General features: G+C 39.0%; 1 protein-coding gene across 1 annotated transcript in view; it reads left to right on the forward strand.

Moving 5' to 3' along the window:
- BEGAIN (brain enriched guanylate kinase associated) overlaps nt 1-21,246 on the forward strand; it is a 153,218-nt gene that overhangs the window by 97,753 nt on the left and 34,219 nt on the right. The window contains exon 6 of the mRNA XM_075031060.1: nt 983-1,049. Coding sequence (XP_074887161.1) covers nt 983-1,049 — 67 coding nt within the window. The remainder of the gene's footprint in view (nt 1-982; nt 1,050-21,246) is intronic.

A 21,246-nucleotide genomic window follows, 5' to 3' on the forward strand; every position in this document is an offset into this window, starting at 1 on the left:
ACCTAAAATCAACTCACTGCTGAAAGTACTTTGACCTATTGACCTAAGTTAGGTTGATTCCCAGTACAGACATATAGATATATTCAGACAAACTCTTCACAGCAGAACTTCTAACATTTGCTTTAGATTTTTCACCTCAGATCCTGCTGAAGTGATATGTACAAACAAGATCAAGGAGTTACCCTCCTTGCCTTCTGTGAAAAGAAAGGCACAGCCACTGCCAAAATAGTGATATTTTTCCCACAGGCTGCACGGCTTGTTCATTACAATACTGAGGTTACCATCTAAGCAAACTAAAGATGTACAGACTGAAACTTTTCTTTGGTGTATCGCTCTGGAATAAGCAGGGAAGTCTCATTTTGTGAGTCCATTCAATCCCTCAGTGCTGATAAAAATAAATACCCACCTTTTTCCAGGCTAAGCTATCTAAATGTATTTCCTGAGGAAAGAGGATGTGTTTAGCTCCTGAGAACAGGCAATTCCTTGAGCTTCTGTCAAAAGAAGGAATATTCTCTTCTAAGTCATGTGGGGATGCCCGCATGTCGCTTTTGCTACAGTCATTAGATTTCTGCTGCAATTCTCCTTATTAAGAGCTCCATAAATCTTTTCCTATACTGTCTAAGCATTCAGCTCAAGCTTCCTGTCTAACATATTATTCCTGAGCCTGATGTAAAGCTACAATCTCTTTGTGCAAGTTCCCATGCTACAATGCATGTCTGCACACAAGTGCAGAATGGGAAACATATTTTCACTTCCTGGTGGAATTTGCTGCTAAATATAGTAAGCAAACATGACAAAGAAGTTTGCTTAGGAAGTAGGTGGTAATTGCATTTCAAAGACAACCACTGACTGGGAACAGGAGTGATAAGAAAATAGATTTCAAGTAGCGCAAGCCAATGTTTTGTACTGATGTGAAAATTACAGGTAAAAAAACTACACACAAAAAAATGCATTCAATTACATGATATCATCTTTGTTTTAGGATACAAAACAATTACCTAGCCTTACAAAGAATTAATCAGGATCTGGAGGATAAACTTTACAGAATGGTAAGTTATCATAAGTGAACTTTTTTTTTTAATATTAAATGTGGTTTTATGGTTCTTAAGACATAGGACAAACATATATGTAGCTGTCACAAAAAATCCCTTCACACTCCAAATGCAGTATGCTTAAAAAAGATATATGACTTTATCAGTATCATGATCTAGAGCTCAAGCTGTGTACGATGGCATAGCTCCATCAATTTAAATGGAGATTGCGTTGGCTGATGATCTGGCTGAGTAAATTGTACCTTTAAAATAATTCTGGTTAATTTAGTTAATAACTTCATGGGTTTTAAATATTTATGTTTTCATTAAGTAACAAATTTAAATAAGGTACTCTAAGGTTTTCTCATGCTTCTTAGATACTTTCACTCAGCTTGTATTAAGTGATTTAATAGAGCTTGGATGGTCTGAATTTTATATGCTGTCATAACTATGAATCTCAGTGTATTAATTTCCGATCTGCATGTGTCTGCAACTACAATGTCAGTGTCACTGTCACAGGCCAATTAATAACTGAGTGAGGAAATCACTGCACCATTTATGGGCTCCACATCTAAGACTAATATTGCAAGACACAGCATCACTCATTCAAGATAGTTTGAAGATGTTAAAAAAAACGGCAATGCCTTTAGCGCCCTGGCTCATTGCTAATGCTGCTGGGACGTCACACTCACTGTTAGGAGAAAATATACAGAGAAATGTGAGGGTACTGTTTAAAGAAGAAAGGAATGACAGTTTTGCGCTTCCAAAGATCTTTAGGTGGTGAGCACAGCCTAAGTTGTTCCCTGCTCCCCTTCTGCCCAGCCCCGTACCCAGCATCGCCCCAGCAAGCACAGTGCACGCACACAAATACACAGTTTATAGGTCCTGATGTACAGCTATAAGGATGCTAGGATAAGCCCACCTTTTACACAAGTCTCCTATGTAACATTTGCATGGGTGGGCAGCTTGAAATGAGGGGAACAGAGTACTGTGCTTTGAGAGTAAATAGGGACTATGGCAACATACTGGAGAGACACCAGCCTTTACTAAGAAAGAGGAAACAAATCTTTGAAAATGTCATCGTTCTTATCTCAGGAGTCTGTTTAAATAGCTGACAATGAATAGAGTACTGATGCTTTGTAACTGGCTAACAACAGGGCAGAGTTACAGCTGGGTTATAGCTGATATTTGTTCATAAATATATGTATAAACACTGTACAAGCATAAATAACATTTGATCTCATGTTATTGGTTTTTTTCTCCACTCTTCTTTTGTTATATTCTTTTTCCTTTTACCCAAATCACTTAGGGATTTTGTCTTCATCTGTGGCCTAGCAGTTATTACATATGCACTACAAAAGATAAATAAAGTAGAGGCATTCTGACTGGTAAACGAAATAAAAAGATTAGAAACATAGAAGGAAGGACTCCAGAAAATCCATGCTTTTTTATCAGGTATTTCAGATCAAAGCAAAGAATTTTTAAACTGCATTTCAGCATCCACTTAAAACCCTGAGAAATTATTTCAGAGAACAGCAGAGAAAGAAGGAAGACTGGTTCTATGGAGCACTGTACCTTTCTTTCTCTCACTAATATGAAAGTCATTGAAGGTAGCTTTAGAGCCTTGAAGAAGATCAACAGGCTCTGTACACCACTTAACTCCAGACTGCTTTGCCTTGTGAAACATTGAAACTGAAGACATAAACCAAAACAAATGTCAAATGGAAACTCTATTAAAAGCAAAAAGATGAGAAAAATAGTACCATATTTGATTTAGATCAGCCAAACCATTTGATTTTCAGGGCACTCCAAAAACCTTCAATACTTCAGAGAAAGTTGGATTAAATAACAGCTGGTCTGGTTAATCAACAGCTTATGGTAGACTGGGCTCTTGGATACCTTTCTCTCCCTTTCCTGCTTAGGAGGAACAGCTGTGTTTATTTTTTTGACTAATTTAGTCAGTTTGCCATTCCAAAATCAAAAGCCTTTGATTTCTCTACCTTTATACAAATCCAAATATATAAACCATCGGTTTACTTTCTCCCTCTGTCTCCTACCCCATCCCTCTATATACACACATATTTATGTATACACACACATATACACTCAGATTCTTGGACAAGTTTTGACCATATAATGTGTCCAAATGCAACAAGTAGGGAAAAGAAGACTCCCGGCGCAGTGGTCCCTCGCTCCCCCTGCCTGCAGGTGACCTGGGATGCTCCCAGGACACCACTTTCTCCCTGCCCTTACAGGTGACCCACAACTCCCCCTCTCCAGTGACTGGTCCCAGCTCATAATTCATCTAGGACTCCACCTTGGCCTCCGTCTTCTAATGTTTTTTGGTATCCTGAATTTTAAAGACTTTCATGCCTTCTATTGGTATAAGGGATGTAAAAAATAATCATTAATTCATCAGCAGTCACAGAAAAGAAGCTGAAGTAGCAGTTATTTTTCTTCTAGGCTCTGCTTCCTTTTGAGTGCTAATCTATAAAATATTTAAAAATATTTGAAAGCACACTTCTGATCACAGCAAATGGTATCCAACTGAAACCTCTGTCTCGTCAGAACTCGAAATAAAAATGTAAAATATAAACCACAGTGTCTATGTTGGCTAAGAGCTAAAAAATGCAATCCTGAAATCAGGGGAGACTTTGCTGTATTAAACTGGGGGAGACAAAACACATGGCACAGTAGAGGCAGATGTAGCACAGAACTAAAATTCTGCTGTCACTACTCATAAAACTCCTGTTCTTACTGCAGTCGAGGTCTTTAACTGGAGATTTGTTTGGTCTTGCAACCACTGGTTAAGCAGGGGAATATACAGGCTGTCTTCTTAAATAATTAAGATTTATAACTCTTTCATTCCATTAAGATGTGGGAAAAGACTAAGCAGAGTCCTCAAATTTTGCACTGCGATTCCACCACAGGACTGTTCAGTTAAAGAACATTTTATAATATTTAGTTCCAGTTGTCACGAGTAGTCTTCACTTTCCCTTACACTTTTCTGAGTTTACCGAGGGGAACCAGCAGATAAATCAATGCACCCGCTTTGTAAACCCTTACTCACAGATACCCCTTGGTCTGCCAACCCATCTCCTTGAGGGCCTGCTGCCAAACCGAAAGCTCCGGTTCTTCACAGTGTCATCCCCAGTCCTGTTGGGTTTGGTTCCTGTTTTTAAGGAAGGAAATTTCTTTCTTCTCCCTCAGTGCCAGTTCAGGACCTTTCGGTAGTATAGACAATACCGAATGCGGTCAGACATCAGTTCAGACTGCTGTCAGTCCAGATGTGTCTGGACTCCTACACTCTGCTGTGTAGGAGATGCTGGCCACCAGCTCCACCAGCCCTGCCAGGCTCCCCACCGCAGCCCCAGCCACTGGGAATTTGGTTCTCGCCTCCGCAAAGCCAGCATCCTCCCTCTGCACACAGTGCATTGTACCTTTTATCATCTATCAAGGTAAAAACTGTTACATCACAATAATGCCTGACTTTTCACTTACATCAAGGCAGGCTGGGGGGTGTGGCTCAGCCATAAATTTGGAAGAAATTATTATATAAACCAGCACTAAAGAGGGATTTGTGTTAAGGAAGATCAGGTCTGAAACGCTGCACTATCTGAGCACTGCACTGATTTTTATCCTGTTTCTTCCTCTGCCTATGAGCTGGAGGAGGACTAAGAGGGACAGCAAATACTTTAAGAGTATTTAATTAAGAGTTGTTTATCCAGCTCTTAAATATCTGGGGCTTTCCAGTCTGCTGGCCACAATATATACCTAAGCATCTCCAGCTGGGGAAATCCAAAGATGAATTAAATATGAGCTGGGCCATTTTAAGTGGTGCTCTGAGACTTTGTGTCAGGAGAATGTTGTTTTAAAGGAAGCAGCTTGCTGGGTGCCCAGGTCAGGAAGGTAAAGAATATGGAAAGTAGTGAGGAATTTGATGAACAATTTCAGTCAGGCATTAAAAGCATCTAACTACCGAGGCCAGCCCAGTGCTTTGGCTTTGGAATTTAAACCAGTCACTAGATTGCACCTGAGTCTCCCATAACAGCTACCAGTCACCCCATAATATGGTTTAAATCATAAGTGAAAGATGAAGGCAATGAAGAAAAAGCCTATTTCTGACACAAACCTAAGGAAAGCAGGAGCCCAACATGTTTATGTTCTTGCATGGAACATGACGACTTTGACAGTGACTTTGAATGGAGTGATTTAAAGCACATGTTTTTCATTTTCTTTCCTTTATGAAGACTAAGTTTCTCCCCCCCCCCCCCCCACTGTATGTCCCATGAAAATCAAATAGAGATGACCTAAATATACTTAAAAGGATTTGCATCCCAAAGACAAGAAAAGTTTAGAGTCAGCTCAACCTGACAGGCTCATTTGCTTACATTCAATGAAGACAGCTGTGAATTTCAAGAGAAATTTATACTGGTTGGTTAGTTAAGGCAGAAGCCAGAGAGAGTCCGTGCTTTGTGGACTAAGACAACTGGAAAATAACATTTCTAAGGAAGGAAATGACCGTAAATGCCACAGAAACTAGTCATTTATAAAAATAGCAGTTGAAAAAATGCATTTCTAAGAGGTCTTCAGGTTTCATCTTTTTATGCTTACAGGCATTTTGTGCTAAAGATCTCCATCTCTCACTAACTCTTTTCAAACTCATTTTCCAGGTTAAAAAAATATTGCTAAATAGGTGCTAGGACCACCCTTTTAAACCTACACACATTAACACCTGTAGCAACTACACAGGCTTAGACTGAGTAGATCCATTAGTTTTGCAGTCAAATAAATGAATCCTCCTGGGTAAATTGGGAACATGACTCTGCCTTGCACGAGCAGCAGGCTTTCAGACATCTTCAGTCCTTTCTCTCTCTCTCTCAATAGAGATTCAGTTCCCATTGTTATCCCATTGTTATGCAGCTGGCAGGGTGATCCTTCTTCCCAAGGGACTCGTAAGGCAGTCCAGCTTCTTCCTAATTGCTGTAGATGAATACAACATCATGAGAGACTGTTCTGGAAACTACTTTCCATTTTTTCCAAAGCCATGGGACTATTCTTCTGCTCTGTCTCTCCCTCTTAGTAGGACATCTTCCACAAGTATGAGAAGCCTAAGGAAGCTGTAACGGCAGCTTCCATCCAAAAACGATGGACACTTCTCTCTTCCAACATCATCTCTGCTGCATGATGACAGAACTCTTTCCTTCTCAACATGTGTCTTATCTCTTGGCCCCCAGTATGCATTTTTGATACCTGAGGTTTTCGATCATTTTCTTCATCCTGATCTCCATGGGCTGGTCTCTGTCTCTCAGGGCAGCTCCTGGGGCTACCATCTTGACCATCTGGAAATAGAAAAATCTGTTGTTTTCAAAGTAGCTGAAAATAATAGAAATATTTCTGGGATGTGGGTATCTTTGATCTTTGCATTTCTTGTAAGTGCCTTGGTCCTTTGTGATTATCTGCCAATTCACCACAAAGAAAGGGAAAGCAAGAAGTAAGAATAAGCCTGAAAAGGTGGTCTGTAGCAGGCACTTCACATCTCAAAGTCCTTCACAAAACTGGTGTCATCTATGAATGTGGAAAACAAGGCACAGAAGAGGGAATTGTCTTAGCCAAGGTCATCAAGAGGCAAGGAGCAAATTTCCATGTAACTTCTAGGCCTTCTCTATCCAAATCCACTGCCTACAAAAAAGATCAAAAGACTTTCTAGTTTCTCTTAGAACTAATTTACAATGCCAATTACTTATCTCACATTTACAAAATAAATAGGAAATGGCAAAGACAGGGTTTATCATAGAAGAAAGGGAAAAAAAAAAAAAGCATATACAAGAAGAGTATTTGTCCATTTAGTCTAGGTCCTTATAGGGGGTTTCTGTCATCTGTTTCTATAATCTTTTTTATTTCTAAATAAAGAAAATTACTTCTTGGAAATAGTATAGCAGCTACAGAACTCAAACCCATGTCATTTTGTCTGTACAGGAGGGAATGTGGAATTAATTGACATAACAAAACAATTACTTTTGTGGAGAGAAAATGAAAAGAAGGATGGAGAAAGACTGATTTGTATATTGCCTTGTTCTAATTGCATCCCTTATGCTCACAGAACAGTACTACAGTTGTGTAGGATCATCAACATCATAAGAACTTGGGTCAATTTTATTATCACAAGTGGCCCATACCTCCAGCAGAGTCCTTTTTGCTCACTAGAAATGTAATATGTAATCTTGTACTTTTTTCTTTTCCTCTTTCTTTTTTCCTCCAGAAACAAACATTTCTTCTTTCAATCTACTGTCACTAACACAGCCTCAGAAGATACTATTACATTGACTTCAGGGAATTAGCATCAATCAACACCATCTCTATTCCTTCCAGCTATAATTTATTTAGTATTTTTATTATCCAGCAGGATAATAAAATTATCTACCCTGGCAAGGCATACTACTGATGTGAAATGTGGGAGACAATAGGTACACAGAAAGACTATAAACACATTTTGTCAACTTTATCTCAATTGCTAGTAGAAAGAGCATAGGCTGTGAAGCTAACTAGCTGGCTTAGAAAAGCTTTTAATAAGCTGATAGGTAAGATATTTTTTTCAAGCATAATTGCAGTGCTGGAGGATACCAAGGAATATGATGGGAATTAAGTAAAACCATGCCTCTGGCTTCCGACAAGTTGGTCCTGCTGTCAGTGGGGTTAGCAAAGAACTGATTATGTTCATTTATAAACAGCAGATCCTCAGTGCTGCTGGTTTCCTAAAGAACTGGTCCTAAGTCAGCAGGATAAAACAGTTATAAACGGGGAAGAAACTTTTTGCCACAGAAGATATCTAGTGCCTGGAGTAAAGTCCTGAGCACTTGAAAAAGATGAGCAGCCAGCTAATTCATGCTTAGAGAAGCAACCAGCATGTGCAATGATACCCTGTTCATTCATATTTTATATCAAAGAGTGTATCTAAGCAGAACCCAGACTAGGAATGACAGGACCCTTCCCCAGCCTAAGGCCAGGTTTGTTTGCACTCACTGAATTTAGATAAAGTATCCCTGTTTATAACTTAAATTTGCTGCTCAGATTTCCATCCCAAAAGAGCTGGATAAAAGGCAACATGTGCCTTTACCCTGAGCTCATGTTAGACACAGGGTATTTGTTGAACTGAAAACCTCCAGAATATTTCCAGATGACACTGTGACAAGAAGACCTTTAGCAGGAGGTGCAGATGTAAGCACTCTTTATTATAATGTCCTTTAACTCAGTGTATGCTGTGTAGATTGGCCTTATTTCAAATAAGGAGCAAACCTCTACAGCCGTCAGTGTTAAGTTGTATGAACTGACATACCCTACTCAGAAAGGCAATATTCCTACTGACCTCAATCAATGCATGCTTGCCCCCATGAAGAAACATTAAAGACCAGCACTAGTACACTTTTGTACTGGGAAGAAAAATAACCATCCTGCATATGTTTTACAAATCACTTGCAAAGAAAAGCATGCCTTTAATTCACAAGCAGCACCTTGACAGCACTTCACTAACCAGATTTCTTCCTGTGATACGTTATTAATTATACACCAGTGTCACTTCTTTTTTTTTTTTTCTTCTACTGGTATGGAATTACATTTCAAACCTGTGGCATGGGGTAGTCAAGGAAACAAATCTTTATAAGACCTTTGCTAGTACAAGGTTGAATATGAGTTTAAGAGCAAATCATTCTTCAAGTGAAATGCCATAGAGCATGAGATCAAAATCCTCAGACAAAACGCTACCACCCCACAATGTTATCTTTAATAACATTATACTGTTTGGAAATCAGGAAGAGAAATCAGATTCTGCTGCAGGTCATTTTTTGATCAGAAACCAGTGTTGTTTATTAAAAAGGATAAATTCTATAATTTAACTCTGATGGACAAATTAGATCAGGTCAGTAATTTAGACTTGAGGCTACACATCATTTCTCAAAGAAAAAAATGCTGCTTATTTTCATAGCTCTGTTTTGCAGAATAAATCTTTTAAAGTGTTATGGACACAGAAGATGCATTGGTAGCACATCTATATAGCAAGTTCCTCTGATCTACCATAAAAAGAAGAAAATGCCAAGCTTGAACATCCCACTATGAATTATATTCCTCAATTTTTCTCCTATCAAAAGGTCCACAGGAATCAGAGAAAGGGGTTAAAAAAGTAAACCTCTCTATGTCTAAACTCTATCATCCTCCTCTTGCAACTCTTAGTAGAGCAGCAAAGCAGATTATAACAACTTCAGCTGACAAATAAATATCTTTCCTGACAAATACCTTTCTTGCTTTGTCTTTCCCTTGGTATGTCTTCCTGAAATCCATCTCCATCTCTAAATGACTTTTCCCCCTCATTCAAGCCAGGTTTTTTTAATCCTTTATGTCTTGGAATAGCCTTGGTCCTGGACTTGGGTCTTGGAAACAACTGACCAGGTATACACAAGCACATCAGAATGTCTCAGTAAAGTATTTTCCCACTCTTCTGTGATTTCTTAGCTATGTCTTGGCTTTGTTTTCTGTCTCTTCTCGCTGATCGCTCTAAAGGCATTTGAGAGCAATTGCCTGAAGTATCTTGCTGGTCATGTGGTATGTGGATTTCACTATCTGCTGTATCAATTTGCTGGATTTTCTTAAAACTGTTTCCTACCTAGCCATATTTTCAGTCCTGCTGCCTCTATACACTTCTTAATTATTGCAGAAGATATGTATGGAAAAATACATCTCTGTATTTTGGAAAATTATGAATATCCCAAACATTCATAATCTGACTATGGAATTTTTCAATGAGCTTAATTTAAGTAAAGTCATACTTTTGACTGTTCTTCCCCAATGTACCATAGAATAATCTGGCATGAGAAGGATTAGAAAAGACTTGATTTAATTATATGCTCTGTCTGAGCAAATACAATTCAATTAAGGAAGATGTGATTATTAAATCTAAAATACATTAGCATACATCAATCAGCTGTATGAGCTTTAAATTAATAAATAGTTCTTCTGCAGTTAGCCAACTACTAGACAGAGAATCAGAATTAAAACCTCTAATAAAATTAGCCCAAGTCTCTCAATGCATTTTTTAAACCATAGTTTACTGACTGAATCTTTATGCATCAGCTGTAGTACGCTCAATGAAGTTTGTTCCAATGTTGGGTGATGTTTAAGTAGTAATGGATTCTGTTTTGTCACAAAATGTAGTTTTCTGTGTTGCGGGACTAATTGAAGAGAGCACAGTACAATACATTGGGATGTTTTTGTCTCAAATTGCCTGATACTTTCAGGTTTCTTTCAAAACTTCTAAACTTTCCTGTTTAAATATTTTAGCAATTTTTCTTTCAGGTTTCTAGTGTGGATACAGAGAGATATCAAAGAATGCAGTGCATACATAGACAAAGGACATCAAATACAGTAAAACTTTAATTTCTATACAAGATGCCATGAAGGCAGATTAAAGGCAGAGTTGTCTAAGTTATCAATTATTAAATCTATCTTATCAAGATAGATTTAATTCCTTCTAATAGGGTGCAGCCTTTCAATACCCAACTCAAGATGCTAAAAAGAGATGTCTCAATGAGGAATTCAGTTTTGTTAGATCTCCAAAAACAGCCTAGTAAGAAAATGTAAGGAGTGCAAAACACGGCCGTGTCAACCTGCTGCGCTATGATTTCCCACGTGTAAAGCTCAAGCCATCCGACTTTATGGGGTTGACATGAGGAGGAAGCTGAGTGAGCAAACCCCTCCCCTGGAGCCACCCCAGGAGTGGCAGTGCCCCTCTGCCCTTGGCGGGAGTCCTGGGACAAGCCCACCCCACGAGCAGGAGAGAGTCCTGCACTGCGTACTGCCAGCAGGTCGCAGAAAGCAGAACTTTTTTGCCTCAGGCTGAATGTTCCTGCTTAATCACTCCTTTTTTTTTTTCCTTTTTTTCCCCCCCCCCCACTTATATATTTCTTCCTTGAGTGCACTCGGGAGGGAAATAGTCTGTAGGCAGGAGACATGTCGACAGCCCTGCGTGAAGCTCTGCGCCAAGGAAAGCAGCTGTCTCCTTTTCCCTTCCCAGGGTGACTGGAGAATTATCTCCCTGTTAGATGCCTCCCCAGTACCTGCTCTGCTCCTCTGTGAATTTTCATACTGTTATATTAATGTCTCCACATCTCAGGGTTCCCAGTTACAGTGACGCAGGAGCTCAGTAAATATAACATCACGGGGAGAAAATTCATTTGAACAAGGCTTATTTTACTCCACAGTGACACACGTAATTGGCTTTATCTGCTGCAATGAGATTTTGATAAACCCACGCTACATGGTCTTGCCCAACTTTCCATTGCTCAACTTCCAAGAATTTTTCTTCTGGGTAAATAGCCAGAGGTGAAAAATAAAGAGTGAGAGTGGGAATATATTCCATGAGGAAAAAGAAATACAGGTCAGAAGCCCTTTTGGAAGAGAGTGCTAAAGGAGCATGGATCTGCCTGCTTCTTTCAGCATTTTAACTACATACACTCTTCCTTAAGCTGATTATCACAATTCTAAAGGCTCAGAGATTAGAGTGAGGAATTTTAATGGCAATTTCCGCACAAGGGCTAATACCAGCTAGCTTCATTGTCTCCAAGGAAGAGTTCCCAGTAGACTACTGAAAGTCAGGAGCCATCAATATAATTCCTGGTCAGAGAGCCTCCCTATCCTACGAGGAAAACAGGATAGAAATCAGGATGCCCAGGAAAAGAGTTGCTAACTAGGCATGTGGCTTTAGGTGGCAAATCTGGGCTCTGTGGAATCCTGATCCATTTGCTATGAGGAAAAGAAGCTGTTTGGTTTAGCTGTACTCTGCTAAAGCAAATAGGAAAGTACAGGCTGTGGAACTGGTGAGGTATACCAGTCAGGCTATCAACTTAAATAACAAAAAAAGGGGATTGAAAGGGAAAAAAAAAAAGTGTTTTCATTTGCTGTAAAATCAAGGCGTCAAGGATAAAACCAATCCAGTCATCAAGGGGTATGAAAAGAGACTCTCTAGCTGTCTATATGCCACCACTAAGAATCTAGTAATAAACTAGAAGAATTAGAAGCAATGTATGTGCATTGGTGCTGAACTATGACTGAAGCTCATGGAAAAGACTTGTGTGACTAAAATGTTAAAATTAGCTTGTTTGGGATAGATCAAGCCGATCGCAGAGCTTGGGCATGGCACTCTGTATTGTGCCTGGTGACTCTAAAATAGTAGTCTTGAATATTCCTCAATTATTAATAGAAGGCAGAGGCAGATCACATGCTAGTCTGTGCCTGCTACAGACCATAACACTGCAACGAGTTGTGCAATATCTCTATAAACAGCTATTTTTAGCACACAGGTGAAAAGGATTCTGTCATCTTTACCTTTAATGACCTATGCTGATGGTCACTTATAACCAGTACAGAGTTCTTTAGTAGTGGGTAAAAAAAATTATAGCAACAATTTCCTGATTATGAAAATGCTGCATTAACATGAAAGAATTCTCTCTTAGCCTTCATTATGATAAATACAGGGACTCATCTTTGAACTAAAATGAGTTGTAGCTTAAGGGTAAGAGATCATGAATTTATTACATTTGATATCTGTACACAGAATAAAATCCAAACCAGTGATATATGTATTTGATGCAAAAAAGAGTGAATCTTGCAAAACTGATAATTATTTTGAGCCAAACCATCCGGGAGAAAAGATTTTAAACACTTGCCAATCACCATTCACATTGTTTTGCTAAAAACAGAATTCACATTTAGGAATAAAAGAGAAGAAAGCTATGATTAAAAAACTTTGAGAAAAGAAGTAAAAATTGCTATATAAAATGGAAACTGTACATGTAGCAAGTGAAAAGAAGAACTGTTAGCAGCCAATACCAATTACAAGCTCTGAAAAATAAAAAAAATAGATAAAGGAAGCAAAAAGATACAGGAGAAGAACTTGTAAGATATTAGGTATCATAAGGCAGCTGAAGTTCATCTAACTAGAAGAAATGTAAACAATGACTTTGGTATTTTACCCACTAGGCATGGTGGAGTGTGCATTGGCTTCAGTACTGTAATGGAGAAGTCAATGAGCTTTCTGTGTGTAGGAAAATAAGATTTTTTATATCATGAGATGACAAAATATTTTGTATTTTGACAGTAACTGAGGATGATAGGAAACGCAGATAACTAAAAATGGATGGTTTTAACTTTGCAACTCTTTATAAACACAATTTCAGGTTTTGAAATGACCATATCAAACATAAATTTGAGGTTTTAACATGTATTACTAAGAAATCTGAGAACCGTGGAGAATTTCTAGAAGATTGAAAGAAAACTAATATGCCATTATACAAAAAATGGATATACAATGAACAGTGAACTAGAGGTCTTATGAATTTTTTTCCTAAGAGCTTCACTCTCAGCCACCTACTAGATTTTCAACAAAGTTAATACAGGGAAGCACTAATCAGAGCTTAAGGCAAAACATGTGCTTTATGTCACCTACTTCTAGCTTATTAAGTGTAAAGGCTCAGCTAGTCCCCAGGCTTCTCTCTAGTCAAATAAGAGGAAGAAACATCTCCACAATGTGACTGTCATCTTGAAACAGGTGTCCAAGCACATGGGCATAAACCCCCTTTGGGCACACCTCTTCCACTGACTAGAGACAAGACAAGCAGCTTTATCCAGTGCCTTACTTGTAGATGGTGAGGTGAGGTTAAATTATGAGAGATGAATACTGGGCTCCTGTGACTGCAATAATACTCTGTCATTCAAAGCTGTTAATCTCTTCCTATGTTCACCCTGGGTATCTGTGTTTCTTCTTTTGTGTCCTGAAAGAAAAATACACTTAAAATGATCCTTCTTAAGGAGAAAAAAAAGACTGAAGACTTCAAAAATTTAAGTAGAGCCGAAAAAAAGATCGTCCTGTCTATTAAGAAGTTGTGCCATGAAATTTGATTTTCTTGAAAACAATATATCAAACTGGCAAGAACAGCAAAACAACTGTTAAAACCAAGTCAAGAATCATTACCTAAGTATGCAGAGCTTTCCTCAAGGGCCTGAAGCATACTTCCTTTTCTAAATATGGTTTTCATATTTACAGTGCTCTGTTAAGCCGAGAGCACTGCAGAATTAGCAGATAGCTACCCAGTGCTAGGCATTAATGATGAGAGTTTCAGGTGCTTTTCTTTTTACATACATTATCTAAACATTACACTCATATTCCAGGCATGATTCCCTAAGTTCAACGTCAATAACTGTTTGGTAGTATGCAGGGGTGAGAGGATATGGTCTTGTATAGATGACTGTACAATTAGGATCCCTAAATACCATTCTAAGTTTAGCAGGGTACAAAATTCCGTGTTTTGCTCTTTCCTGGCTTAGCTATTACTGTTGTTCCAACAGTACTTTTTTAAACAAAACAGTTCCTCTACCAAGGCCTGAGGGTTATAAAAGCTTTGATTCATTAAAAAGGGGAGAGCAGATTTAACCTGAAGTGAACAAAGGCTTTGCACAACCTGAAGGGTGTGTCTGTAGCTTAAAGTCTGTGGGTTTTTAAATCAAAATCTGATGAGCTCCAAGGGCTTAGATCATCCTCTTCTAAGGTCTCAATTGTTGGAGAAAGCCTCAGAGGAAGGCCATTTCTACAAAGATCCTCCTACAAATTTTCTGAGTCTCTCCACCTGCTATCATCTTTGCTTGCAATCTTCCTTCTGCCAAACACACTAAAGTCAGCTCAGCTTTGTAGCAGCGTACTGGGTTTTGAAGAGAGTTGCTGTAGTCCTATGCTGTGTGATGAGATTGCAGTGTGTCCACACTTCTTTCCCCATCCTACTCAGACTGTGTTCCCTCCTCCTGCATCAACAACAGATGCCCTAGATCAATTCTGCAGAGATTTCCAATACTGCCGCATGGGAAGTTCATGCTCACGATGTCAAAATCTGCTAACACAATTAGGAGAGATCGAGATTCCTGACTCTGTCTTCTAAATGATTGACTGTCTCAGAACTTTCTATTTGTGTCATTACACTACCAAGTGAGTTTCAAGCAAGTATTCACCTGGAGAGGAAGAGTGACAAGATCAGGTTTAATAGTGTCAATGTAGGTTTCATAGTATAAATGCAACAGTTATTTTTAAGCATAACCTTGCATCCATAGATTTCAATAGCAAAACTCTGACGGGCAGATATAGGTACCAAAGTCAACTCTTAGCTGCAACTTTTTCCTGTTGAAAATGACTCAGTAATTGAATGAATACTTCCTTTTAATGAGATCCATGATTTTCTACTCAAAACACAAAGCTCCACCCCTCACCTTTCATTATGGAGTACGAAACGTGTTTATTGGCATATAGCTGCTGCAGGAAACAGTAGGTTGGAGGGCTCTTGGCAGGGGGTTGTTGCTTTTTGCTGTTGGGGGAGGGAGGGGGGTGACAACACAGTTTGTTTGCATAGGCTCAAAAATTCTGTAAATCCTTATAAAGTTACATCACTTCTTATGGAGTATGAAACACTGTATTTTCACATTCCCCCTAAATTAGAAATGTATGCTGTATACTTGTCCTGGTGACACATAAAGAGTCACCTGTGTAGAAGAAGCTGAAGCTAGAGCATGAGGTGCACAAGAAAAGTGGCCTCAGTAGGTGCCCTGTTACAGAACAGGATGAGCTATTGTCCTAGAGATGACGTATTGAGTACAAATATAAAGAAACCATGCTTCCAGTGGGCTGAGGAGAGAGTAGGATATCACTGATGGGGAAGAAAGCTTTAAGTCCAGGCAAGGGGGGTTGAATCCAAGAAGTCTTCAGATGATTGACAGCCTTAATGGGAGCAGGCTAGTGGTTGGAAAATGATGGCTAGACAGAAAAGAGGAATCGTTTCTTCATGACCACAGTTTGTCAGTGGGAGGTCTGGTCTCACACTGGAAGAGTGCAATAGATTGTGAAGTGGAAAGAAGTAACAGGAATTGACAGCAGAAATAAAGAAGGAGCAGAATGGTGATATAAACTGCTGTCTTTATAGTAAAATGGAACCCTGGAGAATAACCTGTTTTCATGAATTTTCTACTAGAACTCCTGAAATACAATCAAACACCTGCACCAAATGAAAGGTGCCAGGAGGAAGGGAAAATGCTCTTTGTTGAGATCTTCTATTTTGATGTGTTTAATAACTGTGTAGCTGACTTCTGCACAGCTTGGGTCTGGCAGCCAGGGTTATTAAATACCATAATAGACAAGTTAACTGACAATTTTATAGAAAACATTAACATTCCAGATATAGAGATTAGCAATTTTGGCAACTTTGATAGAGACTGTATCAATCATTTGTATTACTGTGGCACTCAAACTTCTCTGCCCTGAGTCCCTGGGTACAGTACAAAGAATTAAAATTCAGCAGTACAAATATTTAAGCATGAGCCAAGTTAAACAGAGGGAGGTCTTGAAACAAAACCTTCTCAGCAGGACATTGTTGTACCAGGAGAGAGTTTTTAAACTCAAAGTAAAAGCTCTTAACCTAAGTGACTTTACACAAGCAATTAAGGATAACCAAAGGGCAACATCAATAAATATTAAGGCATAGCTTATTACAGCATACACTGCATAAAAGATTCTGAATTATATTAAATTAGGATGTCAAGAATTTTAGAGCAACACAGATTGTTTCACAGGGAAAGGATATGAAATATCAGTACAAGCAAGGACTAGAGAGGTATCTTGGACATGGCACTTAAAGGAACTTTGAAGGCAAACTTTTATACATGATCTAGCTGGGGTTTCAACAATTCTATAAAGCTAAGCATATAATAATAAGTCCCCAAAATGATGAGACTAGGAATAATTTTTTAGCACCCAGCTGAGGCAGACAGAGTAGAAAGCCTAGGAACATAGCTGTTAAAATACCACAAGCATCTGTCAATCCTGTCTCGTCTGCTGTGTCCATTGACAGCAGAATGCTTTTCCTCTCTCTGCTAAGGTACCTTATAGCTATCTCTAATTATATTTGTTGCAGGAAGACAGATGGTCCGACTTTTCAAAAAATATATTTTTCCCTTATTATATCACAGTTGGAGAATCTGTTGGTGGAAGGAAGACTTTGTATGCAAAACAGTCTGGATGAGATTCATTCCCAAATAAAAACTCTTCTGACAATAGTAACACAAAAGTAGACCTTACCCTTCTGAGCTAGGAAATACCTTGAACACACTTTTAAACTTGCCAGAGCCCTCCCTGTTCAGCTCAACATACACTAACACTCTTCCAGTTAATCAGCAGATACCACCATCCGTTCTCATTAGACTAAATCAGTTCCCTGGGAGATATCCCAATAAACTGGTGATCCCAATTAAACTCTTCCCAATTAATTTGCTCTTCATGGGGGTTTTAGCGTCATTTCACTTAAATCCAGTCTGAGACTTCTGCTATCCTGTGTGTGACTTCAGCAGCACTTTTCCTATCAATAAGGGCTAAAGAATGCATTCCAGAGAAGGGATATGTCTTATGCAGATGCTAATTTTCAAAGCACTTCCAATACTTGAAAGTGTGGGTGTTGAATGGCAAAGTGCTTAACTAGATTGGAAGAACCAGAGCTTCACTCACCAGTTCCCATGAGTGGTTGCCCTATTGCCTCCATGGACGCCAGGCTTATTTCTCTCAGGCACCTTTCCCTGCGTCCATCAAATTTCCTTCCCAGAGCAGACCTCTCCAGCTGCTGTATGCTCACAATGAAAAATTACAATTTACTCAGTACTTTTCAACTACACAGGGCTGTACTTAAGCCTCTCTTAAATATGTTATATACAAAACGTGCACCTTTTCCTGAAGCATAGTAGTGGTTGGTCATAAGTGACTGGCCGTATGTTTGCAGCAATCATCTAGGTTTAGGGCTGAAACTCAGACACCTGCTTTGCCATAATGAAGAATGAAAAATGCCCAAGATGGAAAAGGACAGTTTCTTGCATTTGCCAACCCCCCAACTCTTAAATTTGTTTTTTAACTACATCTCCCCTCAAATTATAGCTGATGGATTTAATACATAATTTTTGATTTTTTAACAAACGAGTGTAGAAGCCAAATAATTCAAAAAAGTAAGCAGCCAAGTGTCTACAAGATTAATTACTTCATGAAAATTGAAAAAACACCTTACATTTGCACTATGAAAAAGAGGACAATTTAAACGTATTTGTACAAAAGCCAAAATAAAGGGCAAGCAAATCTTATATTTCAGTTGTCAGGTTAATGTGAACATGCAACTGGGAAAATACATGAACACATTGAGTACAGACCAACTAGTGCTCTACCATAAAGGCTTATGACTTACGTCAGTAGTTACTATCTTTCACTTCTGGTAGCAGATGCCTTCTGTACCTCTTCAAGTAAGTATCGAATGTTTCAGTTATTACTCATGGCCTGAACGTAGAACCAGCTACCAGTGTTCCTTATACCTTGGCCCTGTTACAGTCAGCTATACCCACAAGTATATATTTTATTCTGCTATCATGTACATATAGCAACCCAGACAATGCTGAGTATCTCTACCCGTAGAAGCAGAATTGGTGAATTTGCAGAAAAGCATAACAGTTAATTCAGTGAAGAACAGCAAGAATTACAATGGAAATGTGTCTGAGATACACATGGCTTTCAGGCATATGATTTCAGGCACACCATTTCCCCATGGAAAGGTGGACAGAATGGGTTTGTGGGGAATTCAGATTCAGAATAGGATAGATTTGGGCAGGTTTGGAAGTGGATAGACTTGGAAGGGTAGACACAAAAGTCATTGGAAAAAAAAATGATTGCATGACAGACAAAGAAGTTAAGTTAAAACTGACTTAAAGAGAAGGTGCCAAATATGTTCTGCACAGGGAACAGAAGGAAGTTACATATATGTACTACTGAAATAAGAAGGAAAAGGAAAATGGACATAGTAAAAATGAATCATCAAAATGACTATTTTCATAAGGTTCGGTCATCATTCCTGGAAATTAGGATCACTGAATGCAAAATTAGCAAACCTGAATTCTTTCTGTCTAGAAAAGTTTTGACATTTGCTGGCTTAGGAGGGGGGCACAAGCACAGGAAACAGAAGACAACATGGAGGGCATACATTTATAGTATGGCCTCAGGAGGACATGGGACAGTAGTCAGTGCACCTCTCAAGTAGCCATATGTCCCTGCTACTCCTTGTAGTACCAGGATGAGAAAGCCTCACTCACCAGCGCTCTCCACAGCTTCCTTCCTCCTCCCCTTCCTGGCCTTTATCTCTTTTCACTCACGGTAAGCCCTGGCCTTCACCTCCTCCATCTTCCTTATCCTCTCCCAGGAGCTGGGAAAGGAAGGAAGGAGAGGGAGGTGGTTCTTGTGGGAAATGGTAGGGATTGTCAGGTACATGGCATACTCCAGAGGAATGGGGGAAAGAGGGTAGCAGCCTGTGACTCTTGTGTGGATCCCCCCTGAAAACCTCCTTGCCTGTTTCTAATCCATCATCTACAGTTCTTCCAAAATCCCAATACGACCTACCTCAGTGAGATGCTTGGACCAGTTTTGCTGCTCAGATATGAGGCTGGCCTCCCATTCCCAAAGGGAAAGGGTGAATAAAAAGACTGGTGATGATGGCTTTTCTTTCTTATTTCTCCAGCTTACTTTTTAACAGTATATTCCTCTCTCCTCCCTGTAATATCCTGGCTAGGAGAAAAAAAATGTGTTATCCTGTCAGCCTGGGAGGAGAAGACACCAACAGAAAAACTGATATGCAGAGACTTTCTCAGGAAAATAAAACAGATGAGAGTTGTAATAGCAGATGGGGGCAAAGTTTGATAACTGACCAGGGATGAAGACAAATGCCCCAAAATTTCAGCTACCTTTAAGTTCTGTCTGAGATCAACCATGCATGGGGGAGGGACGGGGGGGGGGGGACGGGACTCAAAAAACAACAACAACAAAAACCAAGCAACCAACCAACCAAAAACCCAGACAAGAACACAAACAAGAACTCGAGGATTATTTTCACAGGAGGTACAACAAAATTTGCATACATTATAGATGTTCCTCAGCCAACACATATTATCTCTCTCAGTGCAATACTGGAATTCAATGAACTAATTTATAGATGAGATTATATTAGCTGATTTAACATTATCTTTAAACCCTAAAATCTATGACTCAGTCAATTTTACATATCCTTCATCCAAAAATAAAGTACACATTGTTCAAATATTTGCTTATACTTAAAGCTTTTCTTAATAAATGGGCTAAAATTGTTCTTTACCAGAGAACAGAAGCATCAGTTCAACAGCCTTGTGATTTTTCTGCTCTTAAAGGAAGAGCTTTGCTGCAGAAAATATTACACAATTTCTGCCTGAAATTATCCCCTCAGGCCACCACTAATGTAAACATAATAGATAAATCGCTTACTTTTTAGGATGCACCACGAGAGAAAGAAATAAGCAGTTATTGTGAATTTCTGTAACATGAATAAAGCTTTTTTGGGAAATCCTTGCAACACAGTTTTAACTGCTCAATTTTGAAGTAGCAGCCGGGCAAGCAAACAAAAGGCGATCCCAGAGAAAAAAAGAATTATAAAAAATATTAAATTACAGAAAAGACAATCCCCATGGTAGATAGATTTCCATAGGGGTTTACATTTCATTAGATGTGTAGATAATTACCAAGGTAATGCGGATATCTTTCAGAAGCCTTTGATTCCCATCATTTTACATTTGCCGCCTTCATCTGTTGTTTGTAGAATTACACAGATCAGAATTATTATTTTTTACAGTGCTACTAAGCGGTACTATAAACCTTTGATGACCTTGGAGACTTTGCAGCTTGTCCACTCATTACTGAAGTGGCTCATTCCATCAAGGATGAGAAGATGCTCAGAGCTATTTCGGTACCAGATATGTCTCTAGGGCTGAGGATTTCTATAGTGAAATAGAAGCACTCAAATACTCTATGTGGGATATACAGCACACAAATGCCTCATGTACAACTTAAGCTCTGCAATGATGATTAAAGGAGCTTGAAGGCAAGAGTAAACAGAGCTTTGTGCAGGCTCTTTGCACCTGCATGAACATTTCTCTAATTGCTTAGGCTTATTTACTTTTCGTCTCACAGCCAGAACCTAGAGATAAGCTTCCACTGCAAATCAGCTTGAATAAAGCAGTCTGCACCAACAGCAGAAGGAAGTGAGCCCGTGAATGTGTTCATTTTACTTTGTAGGCATGAAAAGTC

Source organism: Buteo buteo, chromosome 6 (assembly GCF_964188355.1).
Source record: "Buteo buteo chromosome 6, bButBut1.hap1.1, whole genome shotgun sequence".
In the NCBI taxonomy this organism is placed as follows: Eukaryota; Metazoa; Chordata; class Aves; order Accipitriformes; family Accipitridae; genus Buteo; species Buteo buteo.